The sequence below is a fragment of the Indicator indicator genome, chromosome 1 (genome assembly GCF_027791375.1).
Source record: "Indicator indicator isolate 239-I01 chromosome 1, UM_Iind_1.1, whole genome shotgun sequence".
NCBI lineage: Eukaryota > Metazoa > Chordata > Aves > Piciformes > Indicatoridae > Indicator > Indicator indicator.
In genome coordinates, this window is record NC_072010.1 from 22,913,749 (window position 1) to 22,940,890 (window position 27,142).

The 27,142-nt window shown below is 40.1% G+C and overlaps 1 protein-coding gene across 1 annotated transcript in view; it reads right to left on the reverse strand.

The window, feature by feature from the left end:
• FLT1 (fms related receptor tyrosine kinase 1) overlaps positions 1 to 26,884 on the reverse strand; it is a 114,202-nt gene extending 87,318 nt beyond the window's left edge. The window contains exons 1-4 of the mRNA XM_054387153.1: positions 26,844 to 26,884; positions 17,159 to 17,272; positions 16,627 to 16,847; positions 6,620 to 6,744 (exon numbers count right to left, since the gene is read on the reverse strand). Coding sequence (XP_054243128.1) covers positions 6,620 to 6,744; positions 16,627 to 16,847; positions 17,159 to 17,272; positions 26,844 to 26,884 — 501 coding nt within the window. The remainder of the gene's footprint in view (positions 1 to 6,619; positions 6,745 to 16,626; positions 16,848 to 17,158; positions 17,273 to 26,843) is intronic.
• Between the last annotated feature and the right edge of the window lie 258 nt (positions 26,885 to 27,142).

The following is a 27,142-nucleotide window of genomic DNA, read 5'->3' on the forward strand; positions in this document are numbered from 1 at the left end:
ATGCCACTCTCTAATCAAAGCAGTCTAATAAAAAGGAAAGGACAAAAAAAAAACCCCAAACCAAAAAACCACCACCACACCACAAAAACTGCAAAATGCCAATCAAGGTAGAAAGGATAACATTTAGTTATGCAGATTTTTCGAGTCACATATTCATCACAAAATAGAGGGAAAATTTAGTTGAAGAGTGTGAATGCTTTATTCGTTTCCAAGATTTCATTATTTAGAACAGGATGTAATTTATGACACAATAGACTGACACTATCATTAGCCTCAGCTTTTGGGCTGCTATTCTGCTGGCTCCTGGCTGGCAGCTGAACTGCTCCTCTTGGCAAACCTTTGCAATTAAGTATCCTGGTTTCACCACTGAGACATAAATACACTTTTTTTTCCTATTATTTCTTTTTTATCTTTTTTTTTTCTTTTTTTTAATGGAGGTAACAAATGGACTTAATTTGCTGTCATTTTGTGGCTTTAACCAATTCCTTCCAGGATTCCATCTGATGATTCTCTTGTTTTATGTTGTCTAAAGAACTTGACAGTTTGGGGGCGGGGGGGGGGAAAATACATTAAGGACATGAGTAGCTGTTACACAGCTGACAGGTCACACATCTCTAAATCATCATATGAAGTATAAATGTTTAAGTTAATTGAGAACTCCTGTTCATACTAAATTAAAAAAAAAAATCATATTGACTAGAGATTTCAAAAAGACACCCTTTCTTAACATTTGGCACTATCATGCCCCTCAGAAGTTGGGGACCAAACAAGTAATTAGTGTAAAGCCATCAGGTGGTCATAAACTTGAGACCTGAAATCTAACACAGATTAGCTGGGGTTGTTTAGCCTGGAGAAGAGGAAGCTCAGGGGTGACCTTATTGCTCTCTACAACTACCTGAAAGGAGGTTGTAGATGGGTGGGGGTTGGTCTCTTCTCCCAGGCAACCAGCACCAGAACAAGAGGACACAGTCTCAAGCTGTGCCAGGGTGTGGTGGCTCGAGGTGAGGAGAAAGTTCTTCACAGAAAGAGTGATCTGCCATTGGAATGTGCTGCCCAGGGAAGTGGTGGAGTCACCATCGTGGAGGTGTTCAAAACAAGCTTGGACGTGGCACTTGAAGCCATGGTTTAGTTAGTCATGAGGTGCTGGGTGATAGGTTGGACTTAATGATCTCTGAGGTCTTTTCCAACCTTGTTGATTCTATGATTCTATTCTATGAAAATGTTGCCACATGGGATCAGCAGTACTAATTTTACTTTATATTACTATCCCTTGAGTTTTAAGCTCAATGGAGCTTAATGAGGTAATTTTAATGAGGTATCAAGAAAACCCTGAAAAGGCAAAACAAAAAGTAGGTGTTGAAGCTTAGACAAGATGCATTGTCTTCACATCATATTATTTTTGTTATGCCTTGTCAATGGAATAAATGCCACCATTTGGATAACATAGAGGTCAGCCATGAGTACAAATCAAATAGCAGATTTTTAAAGATGGCACAGAGCAGAGCTTCAGCGAATTAGTGCCCTAATCAAACACCTCTGGGTCAACAAGTCCCTTGCAGCCTATCACCTCTCAGTGTGCACCCACTCATGCACATCCCCTTCATCTCTTTCTTCCCCTTCATTTGAGCAGAGAACTTATATGCTGGCCAGCCCTCTTCCTTTCTACAGCCAAAGCAAGCATGGGTGGCTGCCAGAGGCTGGGGTAAGCTGCCCGGCACCTTCCTGCATGATACAGCATGTGGCACCCTCGATGCTGCCTGCTCAGCACATGCCAAAAGCTACCCTTAAGGTCACCTCCACTCATCTCATGGCATTTCCTCCCACAGAAACATACGATGAATCAAATGAGCCATCATTGCAGAGCACAAAATGCTGTGGTGGAATTCCTTATCTTTACAACAGTTGATAAGACACCATAATAAGTGTGTAGATCACGGGGGAAGTTTGTGTTACACACACACAAGTAAAGTCCATTATGTTACAGCCTGCTGGCTACCATTCAACAATATCCTGGACTCTAAGAGCTCCGTTACCATTCCTGTCCTAAATAAAACAAATATTCAAGCTCTGGTTTAACTAGTTGATAGTTATGCTTTCAAGGGCTTCAACTGCATTTATCCCCTTGTTGCTTTGGGGCAAAAAAAAAGAAAAACAAACAAACCCAACCCCAAAATACCAACAAACTATTCCTCTACAAGTTTTCAGATACACCATAAAGAAAGAGTTAAGTTAGAGCCTCACAGTCCCCCTAGACTAACATACATTTCCCAGGGAATGTATTCACCTCACATTAATTAGTTAATTGATGGATTGCTGAATTTGTAATTAGCTTTACTCCAGGAATGGGAAAGTAACCAAAACATCCAGGAAGGGTCCAGCTCTTGTAAACAACATACTCATAAATGTGATCCTGTTTTGCCTGACTTAATGTTATGAGTTGTCTGTATATCCAACAAGCTCGTCTGCCCCAGAGGCTAATCTTTGCCTGCCCAATTTACTCATCTAATAGTCCTGAAAACAGTTAGAGCTAGATCTTTTTTTTTTTTTTTTCACTTTTTTGCAGCTCCAAGACTAAGAAGCTGCATGCAGTCACATGTGAAAGCATAACTTGACATTTTAAAGTTACTGTAAGGAAAACTTTAGGAAAATGAAATCCGTATCTAGCAAAATATTAGAGTGACACAACTGGTCTCCAAGTCTTGGAGAGAAAAAAAAAAAAAACTCCAAAAAGTCCATTTCATAGGTGGAAACACCAGTATTTTGTCTCAGAAGTGAACAAGGGGCTGTTAACTTTCACAGCCATTCACAGCACTACTCTCTCTCTCTACTTGCTTTAGTTTCCTCCATGCTGCTCCCCTCTGCCAACCATACTAGTTCAGATGACCTATTTGCCACTTAGAGAAGTAAGAGTTGCACTGTTTTGCTTTGCCCTAAATAAGCTTTCAGGCCAACACCTGGAGACACAGTATCATCACCATAATGATCACTGCATGCATGGTACAGGAAAGAGAATCCCAGGATCATGCAATAATTTAGGTTGGAAGAGACCTCTGCAGGTCACCTGGTCCGCCTGCCACGCAAGGCTGTTCAGGGCCTTGTCAATTAAGACTTGCCCATATGGTCATCACAGACAGAAGTAGAAACCCTGTGAGGAAACACAGTGCTGACAACAGTGGTATTTCAAATGAAGCAGCAGAGGACAAATGCAATTTAAATAATCACTCACAGATGAGCACCAGCAGATAGTCAGAGGTATTCAAAGAATCAATTTGTTGCAATGGCTGCAGTAAACATGGAATTTATTGTCTACATACCCATCTGTATGAACCACATTACTGAGGCTACCGGTTCAGTCTTGGCCTTTTAAGTTTTATACTTTGTTTCAAACTAGACTTCAGCTTCTTTTATTATAGTCTGTATCCCCTTCTTTGCTCAGTGCCAACCACTGAACCTTTCTTGGTACACAGTGGCATTAATGCTGTACTACCTACAAGGTATATACATATGGTCAAGAGTATATAGTCAAGCCATGGTTCCCCATATCTCCAAAGTGAGATTGTATTGGAAAAAGCCAGTTGAAAATATATATATAGTTTTGAATGATTGTTTTCTTTAATGTTTTGCCTTCCATCAGTGTGGTGTCATTAAGAATTCAGACTACTCAGCTGTGTGACTATCAGCATCCTATTTTATTTTTCCTCTTTTAATTCCTCATGCTGAAACTTATTTACCTCTATTCCCATGAATGTCATCATTGATTTTATGACAGATAATCCAAAAGTAAGAGAGAGTAAATGAAGGGATCAAACCATTGTACCAAAAAGATGGCGCTTGCTCTGTTTAGCAAGATTAGAGTAAATGAAATTGCCTCAGTTGCAATAAAGTTTATCTCATTTTAGGAACCTTTCATGAGGCTGCCAGAATCATATTGATAGGAATGACGGTTTCCCAGGCTCTGTTTGTCTATTAAGCATTAGTCTCTATTTGTCTATTAAGCATTAGATCAAAACTATCAATTTATTTCGCAGGTCTTCTTATGATGAAGAAGATCATATTGCAGATACAGGCTATTAAAGGACCCAAAGGCTGAATTTGAAATAGGAATAAAGAGCTCTGTTCTCATTGTCCAATCCTCGGTTTATTAGCTTCTTGATTCTTAAGCCTCCTCCCATCTTGTTTATGATTGCTATGCTATTAAATACAATTTGTACAGATGCTCAGCTTGAAACATAGAGCAACACATTATCTCAGTGGGGTAGACTAAGGTGAAGATGAAGATGCAGTTTTAATAAAAAAATAACTTGGAGACCTCATTGCTGTCTACAACTACCTGAAGGGAGGTTGTAGCCAGGTGGGTGTTGGTCTCTTCTGCCAGGCAACCAGCACCAGAACAAGAGGACACAGTCTCAAGCTGCGCCAGGGGAGGTTTAGGCTGGAGGTGAGGAGAAAGTTCTTCACAGAGAGAGTGGTTGGCCATTGGAATGTGCTGCCCAGGGAGGTGGTGGAGTCACCATCCCTGGAGGTGTTCAAGAGGGGATTGGACGTGGCACTTGGTGCCATGGTTTAGATAGGCATGAGGTGTAGGGTGTCAGGTTGGACTCGATGATCCTTGAGGTCTCTTCCAACCTTCTTGATTCTATTCTATTCTATTCTATTCTAAAGATGGATAATAAACTTTTGGCTCAGTAAAACTGAGCAGTAGCACCGCACAGGAGAAAAATGCTGAGGGCAGTGCTCATGCAACTGTACTAAGTCCTTTCCAATGAGAGATATTACCATAAACTATTTAATATTTTTACTTCCTGCCACTATAGAATGAAGAACCTAATGTTTCTACCACTGAGGGATTTTTAATAGCTCCAGAGGCTTGCATTATGGGGACATCAACTTCTTCCTTTAATCCTGAATAGAAAACACTGGACAGCTTTTTCCAGTTCTCCAGAAGCAGCAAGCCTGCAGCTGTCAAATGCATTTAATATGCCTCTTAATTGCTATGTGAGGAAAACTTGCTGGAATCTTCATATATGGATGTTACAGATGATAAAGAAAGATATGATGTAATGCGTTGTAGCTTACATGCTTCAGGAAATTCTGGGATTAATTAGGGAAAACGTTTATTTTTCCTGGAATGCAAAACATGTAAGCAACCAATCCTTTTTTCAAGACTTGGCTCCACCTCTTCTTTCTCCTTCCTAGAGTATTATATATGGTTTTGATGGCGTTGTGGTGCCTTACACAACAATCTCAAGCTAAATGCAAGTTGATATGAAAAAAAAAGGGGGGGAGTGGAGATGTCTAGATCACTTCCAAATAAGGAAGAAAAGCTATTTTTATATTGTTTAACAAGAGGGAAACCCAAAAACCCAAGAGGGATTTTATCAGGTGAGGATTTAATATGCTGAGGTTTCAGATGCAACACCACAGTGCCAAAATAAGTTCCCACTTTACAACATCCACCCTACAGAAAGCCAAGATTAATTTACTTTTGATTCAATAGCCACAGAATCTTGCACATCATGCACCCCAGTGCACTTCTTCCAGGAGAACTGTGGGCTTGTGGGCATGTGCACAAACATATATGGTAACAACCTTTGTGAGATTAGTTTCCTTTCCCTGCATTTTGCTTGCTTTCATGTGGTTTAACAGGTGGAAACCACAAGGTAAAATCTGTAGCAAAACAGTGATAGCTAGAATTCGTAAACCTCCAAGTTGAGTTCAAACAGAGGATCAACTCCATGGCTGGAGTAAAACTCTGTAGTCAGAGTAATCAAAGACTTGTCTTAACCTAGATAAGCATCTTATGTTGATACTATTTAGTTGCATGTTATTCTATAAAAAGATATAGATATTTTCATTGTAATAGTATTGACATTTACATCACTGGCACCTCCACCTAATTTTTAAACCAAACAAAGGAACTTTAAAAAAAAAAAAAAAAAAAAGAAGCACCATTCTCCATCTTGATACCAGATTCTCTACTACATACACATAAGTTCAGTTGTCTGTCCATGTAACTCTCAAAGTATTAGGTATATATAAAAAAAAAAAAGTTTCCTCTTTCCTCAAAGCATAACAAAATGCTGTATTTTTCTAAAACTAACCCCACTGTCTGAAACTCTGCACAAGTTCTCTACAAAGAGAAGGCATCCTTTGTCTGATAAGTGCACTTACATGGAAAAGGAAGCAGCAAAGTCACTGGCGGGAGTGAGGCAGGGCAAAGGCTCGCAGAGATCCTTCTATAGCCCCAGCAAGTCTCCAGGGACTGCACTTACTGCCTGTTCCAGAGGACAGAAGAGGAAAGAGGAGGAAGGGCAGGGGAAGAGGTGGGAGGAAACCTCTTCTCCTAACAAGAAGTTCCTTCTTGGGCTTAAGAAACCTTTGTCAGTGAAGATTTAATCAAATGGTATGAAAAGCTTTAGCCAGTGCAAAAGATCTGATGAAGCTCTTCTGTGAGATATGAGACTAAATCTCCGGGGGCTGAAATAGTTCTAAACACACTGATACCCAGAAACTTTGTTTAAGAAACACTAAATTGCTGAAATATCTTAAAGCATTACAATAGTTATAAACAAACAAATAAAAGCAACAACACTTTCAGAACATGCTTGAATTGAGGTACCTTTTTTAAAGTAACAGCAATGTTTGGTGCTGTGACCCTGCAAGGAATGATCATTTCTCTTCCCACAGTCATGTGTATGATTTTAGGTATATCACTGTGCATCTCTACAAATGGATTGCCTGTATCTGCAAGAGAAGAAAAGAAAAAGTTAATACCTGAAATCTTAAAACAGTGTATGTAAATGGTAATGATGCATACAGCCTTGAAAGAACAGACTAGCCCTGTCCATAAGGAAAGCTAGACAAAGTTCTCAAATCAATCTTCTGTTTATTTTTGCCTAAACAAGTTTGGTAAAATATTACTAAATACCTGAACATGCATTTATCAGTGAATATCAATAGCAGTACTTCAATTCAGCATCACCTTTAAAATCCAGGAGAACTGAAGTACGCTTTCCCCATTACAGCATCATCTCTGTCGCCGAGAATATGTGTTTCTTCTTTCAGGGCATTTCTATTTTATTATCACCAGGAGAAATGATTATGTGGGAAGTGAGCTAAAATTGACTTATCAAGAAATCCCTACACAGGACATGTTCCTGCTCTCTGCAAGCACATGGATGGGGAAAAACTCACAATGACTTAACCAGGAGAAAGAATCTACCCCATTGACTTAACCAGGAGAAAGAATCGCCTGTGATTATCCAGCCGTATTTTCAGCTCTGAGAGTTAACTATTCTCCTCCTTCCCACTATCACAATACTTACATGTCCCTTTTTTAAGTGACCAGGTAAATGAAAATGCCAGGAAAACATGAATTCCTTTTGTCTCGATAACTAAAGCTTGGCAGAGTAATTTACCGTCCCTTGAACAATCTCTTTAACAAAGGGCATTGTCATAAATAGCTTGCGCTGGGAACAGGGAACATTGCTGCTGCTATTGTTTGGACCACTTAACAAAGAGGGGCTCAAGCCACAGGCTCTGGCTCCAAATCTTCTTTGCAGGTGTTCAGATCTGAAGGTTCAGTTTGACTAACATTGCAGACAGACTACCTTGAAATTCACATAAGGACTGGTTTTTAACTCTTAAAAAGAAGTGGAACATTTTGATCTTAATTCCATGCTTATCTACAACTCCAGTGTTTTTTCAGGCAAATCCTATTATTTTCACTCAGCCAAAAATCTTGCAAATACAATGAAAATCTTTCCTGGATAATAACAATAACAAAAAATAATTAATAAAGCTAGCAAAACCTGACTTCTTTATAAAACCTCAAATTGTAATACTTTATTCAAGTGTTCTGGTCCCAGACATCTGCATGCTGACCTGTGTTCACTCAAATAGTTCTTGAAATACATTACTTTTGCTGCTCTTTCAAAGTATGATCTGCATTTCCCTGTGTCATAAAACTGTTCTGCCCTTAGGATCTTCTTATTGTATGCAATAATATTTTTATTTGAGATGTCAAACAGGAAGAGAAGCAAATTCTACTCTAATTTATATTGGGGAAAATGCTAAGTTAGAGTACCTCAAATGTACCCTGACGTATAGAAAAACTTTTCTTAAAGAGGTTTAATGAAACTGTTACACAAACTTTCTGAAATGAAAGCCACAATGCTTTATTTAATAATAGGTGTTAAATGTCCATTGAGACGGCAAAAGGAACTTATGAGTAATAGAGGATACATATGCAATGAAAAAATACTCTAAGGACTTGCTAGGCTGACATTTCCTCTGCAGTATGATTCAAGGAAAGACCAAGAATGAACCCGTTTGTAGTATGGTGAAAAGAACTTTTTTTGTTTCAGGGGCTGCAGAAGAGGTCACCTGCCCCTTAATATCACCAGATGGATTTACTGCTCCCCAAAGACTCAATTGTCTTTGTCACAAAATTAAGAGCTCCTGCCCAAAACCAGCAAGCTTTGCAAAGTAGTTTCCTGTATCATAATCTCCAGATCATTACAAGTGTGAGGAAGAGCTGTTCTTGGGACTACCGGTGCTGTCTGCAGACACACTGTCACCACTGACTGATGCCAATATCAAGGCAGCAGGGGCTGTGCATCTCAGAACTCACAAGATTCCTGCCTTTCCAAAGGCAAGGACAGGAAACAAGCACAGCACACCATGCTTGCCTTTTTTTCCCTTATTCAATGGAAAAGCACGTCCATGCTTGAAGAAGTCAATGAACTGCTCCATAAAATGGAACTAAACAGCCTGGCTGCTCTTGGTAGGCGTTAAAGCACAGCCTTCCTCGGTACAGTCCCTGCAGCGGTACGCCAAGGCGTCTCTGTGCCCCCGCTATTCGCGTGCAGAGCTCCCATTGACATCACCAGGGACTTCCGCCATCGGCCAGAGGGCAATCGATGGCCCCAAGTGCTCCAAATGTCTTCCTGCTTTTGATTAAAAGAAATACGCATCATGTTTCCTAGCACAGTTTTGTTTTCATAATGAGTGTGGAGGCTTTTCCTGATTCCCTTTGATTTTGTTCTCCTTCTGTCTTAATGGCCATAAGGGGATACTCTCAGGGCCTGAAGACCAGAATTCGGTGCAGGGTCTACCAGCCTTGATCAGGCAAAGCCAAATCCACAGCAGGACCAGGACAGGTTATGCCACATTGTCAGGGCATGCAACTGATATAGAATCCTTCTGCACTCCCAAATAATAGCAACCCTTGTTTCATTTTTCCTCTTTCCCTTTCACCATAGCTCTAGCTATTGCTAATGGCTCCTGCTACATTGCCTCCCAGTTCCTTCCTGAAAGGAGGAACTGGGAGGCAAGCTGTCCAGCAGTGCATGTGGGATGACCTAACCTCCCACCAGCAGCCTTCTGGGCTAGCTTCTTTCACGTCTACGTTCATAAAGCTCTGGACTTAAAACAAACATCATAGAATCATAGAATTGTTAGGGTTGGAAGGGACCTCAAGAATCATCTAGTTCCAACCCCCCTGCCATGGACAGGGACACCTCACATTAGGCCTCAGGTTGCCCAGAGCCACATCCAGCCTGGCCTTAAAAACTTCCAGGAATGAGGCTTCTACCACCTCATTGAGCAACTTGGATTAACCTTCTTTTTATATTGCGTGGATTGACTTATCTTAAAAACTACATCCAAGTTACACGTTCAGCTCCACACAGTTTTGGAATTGAAGATCTAGGAGGGTTGACCTTGGTTTTTTTAAATTTTTGTTTGTTTTTGGGTGTTGGGGATTTTTGCTTCAGATTTTTGCTTGCCAGGCTAGCAAAATGAAAGATGAACAGCCAGAATATTTGCACGTGCAAAGGGTTAAAGGTTACTTTAAAAGTCAGTTGAGTGCATTTTTAAATTGTGCCTGGAATTAATGACTGCTTGTTTGACTGCGTTCCTTACAATCTCTCAATTACAATCAACACAAAACCACAAAAAGCATTTGTAAAATCACAAAATCCACAAAGGTCACTTGCTATATTGTTACAGAACATAAATAGCAGCTTTTTATTAAGTTGGTTGGCAGCCAGATACACTCTTGATAAGAGACTTAACACAAGCAATATTATGTCTGGTATCAGTAACCTGTCTAGGCTATTTATGGGGTTTGCACAAACAACTCAATTAGCCAACGCTGAAATGCCAAATTCAGTAAAAATTGAGAGGTCTTTATTTCCATAAGCCTCAGCTACTGTTCATGGCTTTGTTTTGGTTTTGGTTTTAATAATCTGAGCTACGTAAGTCAGAGCACTTACACATACATTTGCAATAAGAAAAGTCTCTGAAGGAAAATAAGCTGCTTGAAATCTCTGAAAGTTTGGCTTCTGAAGTTCTTCCCAAATGTCTGCGTACACTTGGCTCATCATTAAGATATTTTTTTCAGGCTAGAAGAGCCAAAACAGTTTCTTCACATTCACATAGCACCCTTTTCCCTCATGCATGTGAGGAATACCTAAGTCTTTACTAAATTACTGATATGCAAGCTTACTTAAAGTTAATGGGCCAACTGCCAAGTTCCTCTTTCCATTCTAGGGATTCACTCTAACTTTATTTTATCCCAACTACATTAGTAGGGCTGTTCAGAAGTCATTTGAAAAGAATTTTGCACCAGAGCGGCTGTCGTCTCACACACCGAACATACGGACATTTCTCACTGAGCTAGGCACCCAAACTCTTAGTGTTACTGGGGAGAAAGGAGCAATTATGCCATGGAACTCATCTGACCTCTTCTACATGCCTCTTTTATGATAAAATGAATCATGCTCTAGGAAATGCATCTATTCAGCCTGCTCAAATATAGTTGCCTGTGTTCCTTAAGGAAAAAAAAAATATTACAAATCCCATTTTGTATGTCTGGAAGCACAGTACTTACCTGCAAGAAAGGCTTTTCCACTTAGCCTGTAAAATAGTACTCTTCAAATTCAAATGATTTCTAAACCTTGAAGGAAGACTTCAGATTTAAATTAACTGACATGGAAGTCCAGGGCAATGCTTTATATCTGGAGTATTTGCAGACACAAGGCATTGCTAGTATAATTGTACTGTGATTTTTAGGCAGGGAATTTTCTGTTTTCCTTTGGGGATAGTTACACTACGCTATCATCAACATAGGTCCATAAAAGACATAAACCACAGTTAAAACTCTTCAGGAAAAATATTCTTACCCACATTAACCAGGAAATCTACACTAGACCAATTATTATGTTCAGAAAACAATCTCTAGAAAGGTTAATGGATATTTGGAACAGTTTTTCAGATGTATCCCTTCCCCATAATGGTTCATCTGGAAATCTATTTCTGTTTTAGTAGAAGCTATAAGCCTTGGTGAGGAAGAAGGACCTCAGAGGGCTTAGTGCATTGTCTTTGATGCTGCCAAGGTGCCCACAAATGCTCAGCTCAACAGTGCACTATGATGTGAAGTCCATGACAAAAGCATGGTAATTATAGATGATTGACGTCAGCAAGTCCTAGAGGGCTCTGTTTTGTAACAGGAACCTCATTAGACACTAAAAATGTGTCCACATACTTGATACAGCTGTAGCATAGTTTAATTTCAACTAGTTTCCTTTTCATAACAGAAGCACTATCATATTATTGACTCTGACAGTGTGAGCCAAAACTGAGCTGCTCATACATTAAAACTGTGCCAAAAGCAGTGACAGAGAACAGGTACAAGGCAGGGAGAGTTTCCCAGGCCTCAGAAGGTTCTTCTGTCAGTACATTATTTCTGAATAAGCAGCAAAAGGAAAAAGAAGAATTATAAATAACCTCCCCTTCTCTTAGCTTTCAGGGTGTTTTGTCTTACTGTTTTTTTTCACCTGTTGAATTATTTTGACACATCTGATCTTAAGAGAGCCTTTTGAAGAACTCTTTGAGTGCACTCCCTGTTCTGTAGCATAGTAGCTTTAGGGCTGCAGGAGCCAATCCATTCAAACTAAATCTTAGATCCATGCCATTTCTGGGGCTGAATCCAGCTTTCTGTCAGCAAGTGGACCTCCCAGGGAGATGCCATATGCTCAGCACTTGCAGAATAAAACTCTAGGGTTTAAAGATGCACTCAAAATCTGATGTTTTGCCACTTCAAAGGCTTACATTTTGAAACATTCACTAATGCTAGAGTCCTCCATTTTGGGCTGTCCAATCTGGGATGCATATCAAGCCAAACATCAAAAACTAGTGGACACAATTGACTTTCTAGGCATCGATGAGTACAAGTGCTTTCAGGACTTACACCTTTAATTACCCTGCTATGATTTGTGTCACCTGACTTAAACTATCCCAAAGTAAGACATCTATTCTAAGCTTGCTCTCCAAATTACTTGTAAAGTTAGTGATGAGAAACACATACAAGAAGGTTGGGGTTTTTTTCTCTCTGTTAAGTACAGAAAAAGAACAGACAAGTGACTCAGCCTAGGGGTTGATTTTAAAAGGGACCACTTTGAACAGTACTTGACTGAAGTACTAACCAGTACATGTCTCATTTTGCAAGGAAAAGCGTGCAATCAACAGACATGCACAGCGGGAAGATGAGGAAACACAAGCAGAGGGAGAGCATTGACTAAGAAATGGTATTAATAGCCTAAATCCAAGGACAACTTCCCTTAGAGAAGAATTCGCTGTTACAGCAAAATTAAGACATTACACTTGTATATCAATAGCTGAAAGCTGTCTTCATACGGCCACCAGGATGATCAGAGGGCTGGAGCACCTCTCCTATGAGGACAGACTGAAAGAGTTGGGGCTGTTCAGTCTGGAGAAGAGAAGGCTCCCAGGTGACCTTCTTGTGGCCTTCCAGTATCTGAAGGGGGCCTCCAAGAAAGCTGGGGAAGGACTTTTTAGGCTATCAGGTAGTGACAGGACTAGGGGGAATGGAATAAAGCTGGAAGTGGGGACATTCAGACTGGACATGAGGAAGAAGTTCTTCCCCATGAGAGTGGTGAGAGCCTGGAATGGGTTGTCCAGGGAGGTGGTTGAGGCTCCATCCCTGGAGGTGTTTAAGGCCAGGCTGGATGAGGCTCTGGCCAGCCTGATGTAGTGTGAGGTGTCCCTGCCCATGGCAGGGGGGTTGGAACTACATGATCCTTGTGGTCCCTTCCAACCCTGACTGATTCTATGATCCATCACAAGAAGTAGCAGCACTTCAACTTGAATCAAAGTTGGGTTTTTTGAATTCTTGCAAAAATTTTACCCCGGTATATCAACGTAATTGAACTTACATGCTTTTCCTCTGTCAGCCCATAGGAACAACTGATCAAAGGCAAGAGATGATGAGAGTAGAGAATAAAGAGAACTGCACATTTGTGAAGAAAGTGAATGATCTCTAGCAACTGGAAAAGAAATTCTTGGAGACACCATAACAAAAGCAGGCAGAAAGAAAGGCCTTTATCACTGTCTTCAGGGAAATCTACATAGGTTTAAAACCAACCTGCTTATAATTTGGTGCTTCTTAAATGTTTTTATTCCATAATTATCTCTTTCCAAGCAGAAAATTCCCTATGCCTTACTCCAATGTATACAGTGAATGTTCATTATGAGTCTTTCCATTTTACTTCTAGGCTGCAGTTGCATAACAAAACAAACTCTTTTTTTTTTTTTTTTTTTTTTTTTAGAAACTGGCAGAAAGGCTTTGCTTCATAGAATTTTCCCATGGCTCATGGTGGAAGTCAGGCCATCAGTTTCCTTACAGCAAAGTCCAGGGCTCTTAAGAGAATTCATTTCCTTCACTTGATGTCTCAATTCCTGAGCTGTGTGTGGTCAAGAGTTGCTGCGGCACACACTGTACACTCATTCCCCAAGTGCAACTCAGTAGTGACCTCTCCAGCTGAAAGAAGGGTGGTGTCAGGACTAGCTCCTGCAGGAGAAGTCACCAGGCTGCCTGTTCTTGATCACCTAAACACAGGACTTCAAGTCATCCTTGAGCATGTAGGACTTGCAGTTTACTTATCATCTTGCATCTTGTTTTTGTCCATAGAAGTTCATCTTCTGCCATAGCATATTCTCATTACTGAGCCAAAGTAGGTTTATTGGGGTTGGTTTTGTTGTGGTTTGCCTTTTTTTTTTTTTTAATGCAGTTCATATTCAGTATCACTTTAATTACGGAAATGAATAACAATTTTAAAACAATAAGTGATGACTTCCTGTACAAACAATATCAACTTTCCTGATTCGGATTCTGTGTTTGTAAATAGCAACTATTTGTTCTCCTCTGCAGCATGCTAAGACATGGGAAACAGGCATCTTGGTGATCCACATGGAGCTAATATGGGAAATGGACTGACACAATGTCCTGCCACAGGAAACAATACAAAACTAGGAGGGACCCAAATTTTACAAATGTTTATTTCCTAAGCACCCCAAAATTCCTTTAAAGTAAAATTCAGCTCAGGAAAGGTAGTCTTCACAGAGGGCTTTGTTATTCCCATCTCACCCCAACTTGAGCCAGATAATTGAATTTCATGCAGGTTTACAGAAACAATTACTTATATTAAGAGATTCCTTAAGTATTTTCTTTCCAAATGCTAATATTACACTGAGCAGAAATGGCAAGATTTGGTACTTGGTGCCTTGTTTCTTTTCAACCTCCTCAACAATTCTTGAAATCCTAAACTTTTGAAAGGTATATGATATACCTTTCTCCACCTTAGGGCAAGGTGGCACTTCCAATAGGCATTAAAATAAGCATTTATCTTGAAGCTTCCTCATTATCAGTAGTTCAACCTAACTCTCATTTGTACTTACTAGGACACATTCAAGACACAATCAATTGGATTTCAATCAAAAGGATTGTCAAATTCAGAAAATTAAGATGCCAAAGATGTATAAGCTTGATATGTGTTTGTCCCTTAAGCCTTTTACTATTTTTTGGTAAGTAAGGATTAGATTGTTTCTCCTCCTACCTATCTTCAACCATTTCATCAACATCTAATGACTCAACATCCCTGAAAAAATCAACAAAACTAAGATAACCAAGCAGTCTTCCTTAACTGATTCTTTGGGTGGGAGGGAAGGGGCTGTCCAAAAGCTATTTCTCCAATTATGTTTCTCTTCCACCACCACGTGAATTAGGCAAATAATCTTGGTTCATATAAACCTAATTGAGGATCTCTTTCAGATGCAAGCCAACTACTTTCAACTTTGGAAGCAGTGAAGAGTTAGAAGGGCGGGTTGTGTCTTCCACGTGTAAAAATTCAAGATCCAGAAAAATTAACACTTAGAACAGGAAAGAGACCAAACAAACCCATAAAGGAATCTCTTAAAGTGGGTTTAGAAGAGAAGTTTTCAGTTACAACCATCCTTGCTCTTCTTGTGTGGAGAGGACTGTGGGTAGATCTCAGATGGAGATGACATCCAAGGGAGGAGTTTCAAGAAAGTCCCATGATGAGTAATTTGCAAAAGTCATCCAGGAAAATTGTACATTTTCCTAGACAGTAGGAAATGTTGGTCACTAAATGAATAACCTTACTTTGGTTGTGCTTCCATGGATGCATCTGTAGATATTCAGTGAATGAAATGAAAATAGCTGGGTAAGAAAAACACTCTGCAGTATATTTCAGAGGAAGGAGAGGAGGAGGAACGTCATGAATAATTCAATAATTCTCAATAAAGCAACATGCAGTAGTGGGGGGAGATATCTTATTTGCTAACACTGTAGTGAGAGGTCCACTTCTTTGTTTTTTCACAGTACCAACCACTCTTCACGTCACAAAATTAAAACAATGGCTAATTCACTCCAATGTGAACTCATTAGAAGCAGCAGACACATCATTTGGAAAACTTCCAGTTCCACATTCTCTGTAATATGCACATTCTCTTTCAAAGTCTGTGAATCCTGATACCTTAAAATAATCTATGAATTTTATTCTGTAAAATCAAGAAAAACTAGAACATTAAATTAAATCCCCAAAGGGTTTATAATTTCTTCTTTTACCATTGTGTCTATTGAATTCAGCTGTTCTGAGAAGACCTGAGAAGAAGCTGTTCTGTTATAGCCTAACTGACCTAATTCTGGGATTTCCCATACATTACAGAATGCCTCTTTTCTGAACATGATTCTGTGTTCCATTTGATTCCATTTTTTCTAAGCTTTTTACAATTTGTGTAGTGTGGGCTACACAGCACATTTTTGAACCTGACACCATGCAAATAGTTATTTTCTACAGCATGAGATAATTCAGTGATATGTACAGACATCTCTGGCATCCTCTAGCTGACTAGGAATCTATAATCTTTTCCAGACAGGTTAATGTGGACATTGCACCAAATACATGGTTCTCATCAGTCATCATCCTATTCTGTAAGATGTGATTTCTCTAATACCCATTTCACAGTCTACTTCCATGTGGAGTACTGTTTACTCTAGTAGATTGGTTGGATTGGATCTTTTTCTTTCTTAATCTTTTTTCCTAGTAGATAAACTACTAACATTGTATTTGCAAGCTCTAAGAGAGCAAATTTTTTACATCAGTTGGTAAACTATCATGACATTTGGTGAGGTTGAAAACATTCAAAATCCTGTTTTTAACCACAGCTGAACTGCCTCATTCATCTGTTCCACTGTATTGAAGTGCAAGTACCAAGAAAAAGAAAAGTAACCTGTAATCTTACCATTAATAAATACGTAGACTGTAGATTCCTTCTTCTTTTTTGCTGGACTTGTTGGATATTTGCAGCTATAGTTTCCAGTGTCACTTGCTTGAGTTCTGCTCAAGGTCAGACTGCTGCAGGACTGCTTCCCATTCCTTCCACAGGCATATTTAATTACTTTCAGCCTTTTGCTATCCTTACTTAGTGTTTCAGGCAAAGACCATGAATGAACCATTTCCCCCCTGCAAATACAGATAAGGAAGCAGAAACAATTATGTTGGGCTGCAGTTATATAGCTCCAGTTCCCAAGCTTTCTTTTTTATTATATCAGGCTATTTCTGGGGTTGTCTTTTATCTTGTTTTCCAAAAACAACAACAGAAACAACAAAGAACTATTGAACAATTGCCATTGAAGTTCACTCCCCACCTTTCCCCACAACATAAGGCTTCATTTTTTTCTAATTTCAGTTAAAAAAAAAAAAAAAAAAGAAAGTGTCAGGTGCATGAAAAAGTGTCAGGTGCCAAATTATCAGAATCCAACTCAGCTGGTTACCTGCAGGTGAGATTTAAAGTCTGGCCTGCTTGAACAACGTGCTGTGTGCCATTTATACTCAGCTCAGGAACTTTTAATTTTGATCCTGAACTAGATCCTAGAAAAACAAAGGAAAAAAAAAAACAAAACACATTAACAATGACAAATCATCCTGTTCCAAATCCACTCACATTTATGATGTTACACTGGAAGGGGAAAGATAATAAGAGTGTCCCCCTCACCACACAGACTCTGGCTCTGAGAAAATTCCTGCTGTCCTGACTCCAGACTCACACTCTTCCATGAAAATTATTCGGGAAAGAAAGTAGGAATGAAAGCTATGCAAGTTTCACTCAATGACTTTGCTCTCAAATTGCTCACTGGGCTTACCATGAAGAAAGTTCAGGACCTTGCAGCTACACAGCTAACCAAGGAAACACTGCTAGCTGCATTTCCTTAGGAAACACCACCATGGCAGCCCTTTCAATGGGAAGGGCAAAAGTCAGCCACTTCCATGGTAAATGCCACGTATTGACCTCTAAGATACCAAACTCTCACTCTACAACTTGCTGCAAAGCTGGAATTTCTCTGGAAGAAGTGAGAGAGGCTTAAGGAACTTCCTGACTAAAGGTCACAGAACTGTTACTTACGGTCCCCCACTAGCCGCAGGCTTCCTACCAATGAAGTGGTGTCAGAAGGTAGCTGGAATAAATTTTGAATAGAAGGTCAAGGCACACTATAGACCAGATTTGCTGCTTATTGAGAAAGCAAGCATACCAACATGGCCTCAGTAATGCCTAGACCATTCTGGTGTGGGTGAAATCCTGGGTGTCAGTATCACATGAGGTGGCCTAGGACACCTGAAAACATCCAGTCAGGTTCCTCACAAGCCATGATAAAGGCAATTTTGGGGATGTTCATGAAAAAGCCCTATGGTCAGAAGACTGAAGTGACACCAGCCCTTCCCTCTCATCAAGACAGCAAGTTCTGGAAAGGCTTAATGTTTTTATCTTTGCCCCATAACAGGCTATGGCCACAAAAGCTTTCATGGCAAGCAGACAGAAATGCATGCCTTAGGGAAGAAACAGTCCTTGATCCATTCCGTTGCCCTCACAATGACAGCAAAGTGTTCCAGAAGCTGGGAACATAACAAGAAAATATTTTGAAACAGTTAAGAGTTGAAAACCACTTTAAGTCTAAATCTGGACCTGAGTGCAATTTGTGAAGATTTCAGTGTTGTTAGAGTGGAGTTGAGAGTACTCCAGATCACTTTACTCCAAGAGAAAGTATTTCTTTGTCAACATACAAGAGAAACAGCATCACATAAACAAGGGTAATGCAGATTTTCCACTAGAACTCAGTCAAGTACAGTTTCAGGTTTAAGTTTTATTAAGCCCCTCCAAGAGGTCCCTGACATAGCCAAACACAAACAGCTGTATGCATCAAACATAGCAGAAATACATGAACCTTATTTGGATGCTATGGATCACCCACTGAAAAGTCCTCCCTCTTTTGTTGAATATAGAAGGAACTTTTGGACACCAACTCCACAGCTGAGACTGGTGACTAAATTTCAGCTGTCTAAATCCTCCGAAGGCAGTGGTTGTTCCAGATCTAGCAGCTTTTGCCCAGCAGCAGATGTAGTCTTAGATTAGAGGCTGTATATCAAAACTTTGTACTGAGATTCCTTCAGTCTGAAAAAGGCCTGTGTTTCTGGAGAAAGAAGTGAAAAGTACAGGGGTTTTGTACAAAAGGTAAAGAGGCAGTGCCTTCATCTGCTGGGTTTTGTGGTAGGTTGTCACTCTGCTGTGTTCCATTGGTCAGTATTTCCTACTCATTCCCTGTAACATCAGTGGAGACAAAAGGTTTAAATCACCTTATGGGACTACCTAGCACAATTAATGATAAGAAGCAAATAGCTGATTAGCTCTGCAAGGTTGTTTGCTAGAGGTTTTCAGAAACCTCTTCTCTTTCAGCACTGGTTAGGCCACACCTTGAGTACTGTGTCCAGTTCTGGGCCCCTCAGTTTAGGAAAGATGTTGAATTGTTGGAGCATGTCCAGAGAAGGGCAACGAGGCTGGTGAGAGGCCTTGAGCACAAGGCCTATGAGGAGAGGCTGAGCGAGCTGGGACTGTTTAGCCTGGAGAAGAGGAGGCTCAGGGGAGACCTCATTGCTGTCTACAACTACCTGAAGGGAGGTTGTAGCCAGGAGGGGGTTGGTCTCTTCTGCCAGGCAACCAGCACCAGAACAAGAGGACACATTCTCAAGCTGCACCAGGGGAGGTTTAGGCTGGAGGTGAGGAGAAAGTTCTTCACAGAGAGAGTGGTTGGCCATCGGAATGGGCTGCCCAGGGAGGTGGTAGAGTCACCATCCCTGGAGGTGTTCAAGAGGGGATTGGACGTGGCACTTGGTGCCATGGTTTAGATAGGCATGAGGTTTAGGGTGACAGGTTGGACTCGATCTTTGAGGTCTCTTCCAGCCTTCTTGATTCTATGATTTTATGATTCTATGATTCCTTAGCAATACAGGAAATGTACACTGTAGGGGTCAACTAACTTTTAACTAACCTTTGGCATCTAAGTTAGTGACACTTTACATTTGTCTAAATTTTTCTTTTTAGCCGTGTATATCCTATTTAATGGCTCCATTAGTTTTCCTGCATGTACTACTATTATCCATCCCAATTCAAAACAAGATTTAAAGCTCACTTGAACAGGCTTTAAGTAAGGGCATAACAAGGTCCTCTGAGAATAAAGAGGTCCTCTGAACTGTACCACAGACATTACCAGATGATCCTGTACAAATTCAGACATCCTCTGTGATTTGTCTAGACTTCTCACTAGAAATTAATATATTCTGCCAGCTGTTGAGAGAGAAGAAGATGCAGCAAACCTTTGAAGAAGCAATTTATGTGATGTATTGCAAACACACATTTTTCTCACCTACCGTTTATGGATCTCAATTCTGAAATGCTGGGCCTCCCAAAGAGCACACTATGCCTTTATGGGATAGTCTCCAATGGATCCTTGCAGTCTGTGAGTCTATTCATTTGCCATCCTGAAACAATGTCCCTGAAGCTAAACACCGGAAAAAGATGTTACAAGAGCTTAGGCAGCTTCTTGAAGAGCTAGCCAGTCACTTTGGTTGAGAAGGTTTGTCAATATCCTCCAACTAAACAATGAGATGGTTTCACAAAGCCACCATGTTCCTGCATTTCATTCATAATCCTCTTGTCATACCAGAATTGGAGGCTCAGTTGCTCTCCTAAGAAGGCAGCATTTATATCCAGCTTTATGAATCCTGTTCCTTAATTCAGGGAGGAACCTGGCCTCAAGCTTCTTTGAGCTGCTCCTTATTTCAAGCTATAAAAAGCTGAAAGGACAGAACGGTTTTTACAAACAGTTTGATCTGTATGGAAAAGAAACACATCAGAAATGGTCTGTGAGAGGAACCCATGAGGACCAAAGCTGAGCTGCTAGAGTTGCAACACTCAACCCAGTTGCCAGAGAGCAACATGTAGATTGCTTCCAGTGTAGAACTGATGGAAAGGTGGAAAATCCTTGTGAGTGACAGGTGCTGAAAGCAAGTCAGGAAAGCAAGTCTGCAGTGCCTGCTCATGCCTACAGCGCTGAGTGTTTGGCTTTGCTCAGCACCAGCACCCTTCCCAAGAGCCAAAACTAGACCTCCAGCACTGTATCTGTGCCAGACCCATGTTGAGACCAGCCCTGGGAGTGTGGGCTGCTGCTGTTTTCAAAGTCTGCCAAAGGTGAAGGGCAAGAAAACATTATAATTTTTTTTCTCTTGATAACCATAAGATGATAATAAGCAAAGACGTCCATGTGAAGATCTCAAGACCTATTTTAAATTGAGTTTACAAAACAAGACAGTCTGGAAGCCTGTATGTGAGATCTACCTCAGAGTTATTAAAAGAAAATTGAAAAAAAATAAAAAAACACCACAAAACCAATACTCTGATCTTTTAATTTCATCCTGCAGGCGAAAAAAGAAACCCAGAAATGCTGTATTCATATTCAAGCTTTTACCCTTTTACACATATTACATATATCTAAAAGACACCACAGTATTTGTAAATATTGTGGGTGAGATCTTAAGGAGTGCCCAGTGTTTGTCTAACTTTGCTCTCATTAATATAAGCCAGAGTTTCATCATTAATTTCAAGTACATTTTAGACACTTAACTTCAGTAGTTTATTATATTAATATTCAAGACCTAATATTGGTGTATTTGCCTTGACATCATATTTTTTTATATATATATTCATTTATTTAGGTTTTTACTGACAAAATGTTTTTGCCTGTTTTTACTGTGAAGATGTTGAAGTAAAAGATCTTATTTTGAGCCAATATTGTTGCTGTTACAAGTGTGTGAGACAGTGTTTTTACCAGCAAGATGCTAAATCTTGAAGAAAAATAGCTTTACTTGGCATCCTATCTATTCATGGGTCATTAGCTTCCTTACATTTTTAAATGCTTCAAAACTGATGCTGAGTATGAATGCAATAGAGTTTGACATGTTCACCAGAAAAGAAAAAGGAAGAAGAATAGCAGGGAAATTCCTAGTGTCAATATTTAGAAGTGGATTATGCCTTCTGTGTACCTTCTCTGGTCATTTTACTTGACACTGTCTTTTCTGAAGGGTCATGGCTCAACAGGACACTCTCTCTTATCATTGTGCCTGTCACTAAGCGACCATCAGCAGCCTACCCTCACACTGACCTACATTGGGGGGGGGGTACAACTTCTTTTCATGTGACAACAAGAGAACTAATTAATCCTGATAAATGAGGAATCTCATCCCATAGGAAAAGGGGTGATCTGGGGGGACATATTCTATTTGTTTCGGAAGGCTTATTAGATACATGTGAAAGTCAGTCAACAAGGTCAGTTAATTAATGAGCAGCTTTAATTTAGATTGCAAAAGTTAACCATTCTGTCTAAAATAAGGGAAGGATAACTATTTCTTTTTAAGAGGGCAGAGGGTATAAACTGTAATTTGTAAGGCAACAAAAGAATAAACTTTCTTCAATTATTTTCTGCCTTGTAAAATGAATGAACAAAAATTTGATTATCTGTTAACCAAAATCACTGATTACAAGTAATTAGGGGAGGGGAAGGTAAATAAATGAGCATGTATATATTTTTCCAATATGATGTGTGAGTTTAGTTCTCACGCCATCCCGATTTATCTTAAAAGAATAGGTCTGCTGAAATCAAAATCTGGACCACATTCTGGATTATTATCCCCATTCTGATTTTTCCAGCTTCTACTTTTAAATTTCCCTTTACACACTGTGAATTTCTGCTACCTTTAACTACAGAAGGTAAACCAAACAGCTATCTTTATGGATTAGTTTAAAACAAAACAAAACAGTAGTAGAGGTTATTAGAAATTTCCTTGAAGTTAACAGGTTTGGTGGCTTTTTAATTTTAACATCTTTTTCATAATTTGAGGCTAAGTGACTGTCTTCCAACCACTCCAGTTATCTTGAACATGTTGACTAATCATTTTTTTTCACATGCACAATGAAGAGGTTAAGGAGAATGAACAGTTTATCTTTGCAGCTTTAGTGTATACAAAGAATCTGACCTTCTGGGCTTAAATTGCCATCTGTGGACAATAAAATTATCTATCATTGTAAGTAATTGTTTCAGTCATTGTTAGACTTGCACATGTTTTAAAGCTTGTTAAACATAACCGACCCTTTGTGGTTTTTAACATTAAATTAATTTCCTCCTGACTAAAACGCATTCAGCAAAAATGTATTTTGTAGACGACATTCATGCACTGGAAAGAGAGTGCATGTGATTTCTTAATAAGGTCTTCACCACTCTGTGCTCCTTAAAACATGGGTCATTCAGTCCAAATGCAGTCCAGGATTTCACTGTTGCCTATGAGCACTTCCTTATGAGTCATTCCATTGAAGGGAATGGGAATATTCATGTATGCAATTAACAAGCAATTTCAGAATCCAGCAAAGCATGGTAGAACCTAGTGTGTCTCCAGTGCAAATGACCTCATTCTGGTCCCCAACACCACCTTAACCAGAACATGATCACCAGCTAATCTCATATGGGATACACAGCTTTACTCCATTTTTTAAGGAAACCTCAGTGGTTCTAAGTGTGAATATCTAGCTTGGTCCTGACACAGGACCAGAGGGAGAAGGGACCATGGGTAATAAAGCTTTTTATTTCTGTGACTGCTGGTGGCTGGGAAGAACTGCTACTGGAAGAAGAATGATGCCATCTCCATGGCAGCCACAGCCCTCATCTCATCTATGTTACCTGAGTTTCTAGTGCTCAGTCACAGGAAAGTAGACATCACTGTCTGGTTCCTGCACCCAGAGGTAAAAGCATGATCTCCATTGCTTATAAGCCAATAAGCAATAGAAATAGCGTCCAGGAAAGACCTACAGTGCCAAACTATGAGACACCCTGAAATTCAAAGCAAAATCTCCACATCTTTCAAATGCCATCTGGGTCTCCATTCTAAAGCAAACCTCACAGTCCTTCATATATCTAATTTCACACCACTTCTCTGAAGCAAAATCAAGCTTCACACCTGAAGCCTGCAGAAAAGAAACTGGGACAGCTAATCTATGAGAGACCAAGGAGCCTTTCTCTGAAGCTGATTGTGGCAACTGTCCAGATGAGCAAGTTCATGATCTGAAGCACCAAAATGTAACCTCTATTTCTGTCAATGTAGAGGTTTGCAGGGCAATTAAGGACCATAGGGACTTGCAAGGGTTAAGAGACATAGGTCCTTGGACTGCAAGGTAGCTTTGTCTCTGTTCCCTGTCGGCTCTTGTGCAAAGACAGGGCCTGTGTGTGCTGGCACATAGCTTACATAGCCATAGCCAGCAAACTCAGGACAGAAGCAGCAGCTCAAGTTGTCTCACTCACTCTTCAACAGATCTATCATTCACACACACCTCCTCTGTCACTGAAAGGTGTTCTTGTTTGCTTTCAAGATCAAGAAAATTGTTGAAGCTGTTTGCTTACAAATTAGACATTGATGCATAAAAGTAATCAGTTCATTGTTTCATCCCTTGCAGGTCCAGAAGGGACATTCTGATTATCAAGCCTGATGTTCTGCAACATGTGCCAAGTGATTTCTGAACCACAAATTTGTCTGATTGATCTCAATTGTAGTTTAAGAATACAAAGTACTATTAAAACATAATAGCCAACCAAGAAAATGGATAGGTTACTCAATGGAGGAGAAGACTGGGCTGCTGTATCATAATAGTCTGAACAACATAAGGCTTATCACAGTAGATGAGAAGAGTCCTGGGCAGACAGAAATGCCTTGTCCCTGACTCCATGCCCTGGAACTAAAAAAGTCAGTCAGCAGGGCAAATGGATATGCTACTGCCCAAAAAAGGCCTTCACAGGCACTGATAGATGTGTATGTCTTTTATCTGAGCAAGCATGACCATCCCATCTCAGCTCTGGATCTCAGAGCAAGTGATAAGAGCTCATCTGTATGCATGTGCTGACCCTAGATGTCTATACAGATTAACATAAGATTAGATGCTACAGAGGCAAAGCATAACACAGAGCTAAAAACAGAGGAAGTGCAATTCTGACAGCACTTCTTTACACCTCTGAGCAGCACACACTACCATGCCATGCAGTCAACAGCTGTACATGTAAACAAATATCTACTTCCCCAATAACTGCCAAATGTTTTGCTAGTTAAGTCAGGCTGTGCTTACAGAACCCTGTGGTAAAGCCATTTTATCCAATAGCAGGGGGGTTATTCATTTAAAAATTTAGATGTAGAAAAGTAACAAACTGAAATCACAGTTGCTTATCTGAAACAAATCTGGATTTAGTTACTACTGTTGAAACTATTACCATTTCCCATGGTACTTGAGCAACCAAGGCCATGCAGTTCAGTGCACTGTGCCCATCTAACACCTGCTTGAAGGCATCTGCTTTACCAGCTCATCAGAAGACTCTGTTCTGTCTGCCCCAAAGTCACCAAGTAACTTGTGCATGAACTCTACATAATGTCAATTTAAAAAAAAAAATAAAATTTATCATTCTGAGAATCTGAGAGGGGAAAAAAAAAAATCTTTTTTCCTCATTTATACATCCAATTTTAATAACTCTAGAAACTTAGCACCTGAAGTGAGCACCTTTGTCACTACCTAGCCTGACAAAGGTGCTCATTTCATTAGCTATATATGGATTACAGAGAAGAAGTAAAGGCTGACATAATCACAAACTGTATTTCCCACTGAGCCTATGGAATTGAAAATGGGAATCCAAATGTGCAGTCTAATTCCTCCATAACGAACCCTTGTGAGATCATCAGTTTGGTAAACCACACCAGGGGACAAAACACATGTACATATATATATATGTGGTGTGCATTGAGAAAAACAAGTATCACAGCTGTGCCTACCTTTGTCTGATCTTTACTCCAAAAGAGTGAACACAACTTAAAAACCCAGCTCTGCTGAGACTGTTCTCAGCAAGAACTGGTTATAGCAGAGCTTAGCTGTAGTGCGCTTTCACAGCCACATTTGGAGTAGGTTCACAGGGTGTCAGGGACTGAGTTGAAGCTGCTGCTGTTATTCATACCATGCTGCAGGCATGCCAGCTTCGAAAAGTGAAAGTGCTAACTGGAGCAAAGTATTATGGGGCTCAAAGTTCAGATTGCAACATGGGAGGCTTCCTGTTCCTGTAGCTGCTTTTGGGTTCTGGCTGCCTGGGAGGGAGCTCTTTTCTGCAGGCATGGCAGAGGAAAGAGTAGGAGTCAGGTAGCTGCTGGTTTTGGTTTTCTGTTTTATGCTGGATTGTTCCCTGTGCATTTCACTTCCCTTCTGCAATTAGGTAGGCTAAGGTAAGGTAATCGTGTATTGTATTATTAGATTAATTAGATTATTAGCTAAGGTAATTACATATTGTGCTTATGATATCTTATGCTATATTAAACTCTTATCTCTTTATCTCAGCCCTGAGTTTGGTGTGTCACTCTTCCCCTCACTTTTGTGACGGGGGGGAGCAGGGGGTTGAGCCCTTGCACTAAACTGTTACAGATGGCTCACATATCCCTCCATCTTGCTGTGCCTGTCCTGGCCCCCATTGGGAGACCCTGTTCAGGCCACTGCCTGATGAAAAGTGGTTATAATTCCTATCCAAAAGTAACACTGCATGATCAGCCACTGGCATTCACCCAGAAGTATGGTTTCACGCCTCAACAAATGATTAAGGGTGTGCTGCTTACAGGAGTGTAGGCAGCCCTACCCATATGACATCTGTGAGCCATCTACTCTGTCACTTACTGACACATTTCAGCAACTACTGTGCCTCTGCTTTAGTTTCACCATAACAGATCCCAGCACATAATCATCTGTTCTATATTATTTCAGAAAATATAGCAGGAAAGTATCGGTACAGTGTAAAGACAAACCTAGTACAGAATCATAGAACCGTTTGGGCTCAAAGGGAGTTTAAAGATCACCTACTCCCAAAACCCCTGCACTGTCTAGTGCAAGGACACCTTCCAGTAGACCAATTTGCTTAAAGTCCCATCCACCCTGGCGTTTAACACTTAAGCACCCACAACTTCTCTGGGCAATCTGTTCCATTGTCTTACCTTTCTCACAGTAAAGATTTTCTTCATAATACCTAATCTAATCCTACCCTTTTTCAGTTTGAAACCATTGCCCCTCATCCAATCACTACAGTCCCTGATAAAGAGTCTCTCCTCATCTTTTTTGTAGACTCCCTTTAATTATTAAAAGGCTGCTAGAAGGTCCCCCTGAAGCCTTTTCTTCTCCAGGCTGAACAATCCTAACTCTCTCAGTGTATCCTCATAGGGGAGCTAGATACATTAAAAACAGTCACAAAAATAATTTAGAACTCCTGTACAGAGTAAGTATGCGTATTTGTATATTTTTCTTGCGCAAGTTTAATTTCTTAATATTTGCTACGTATTCCCTAGCAGGACAAATTAAGCAATATAATAGG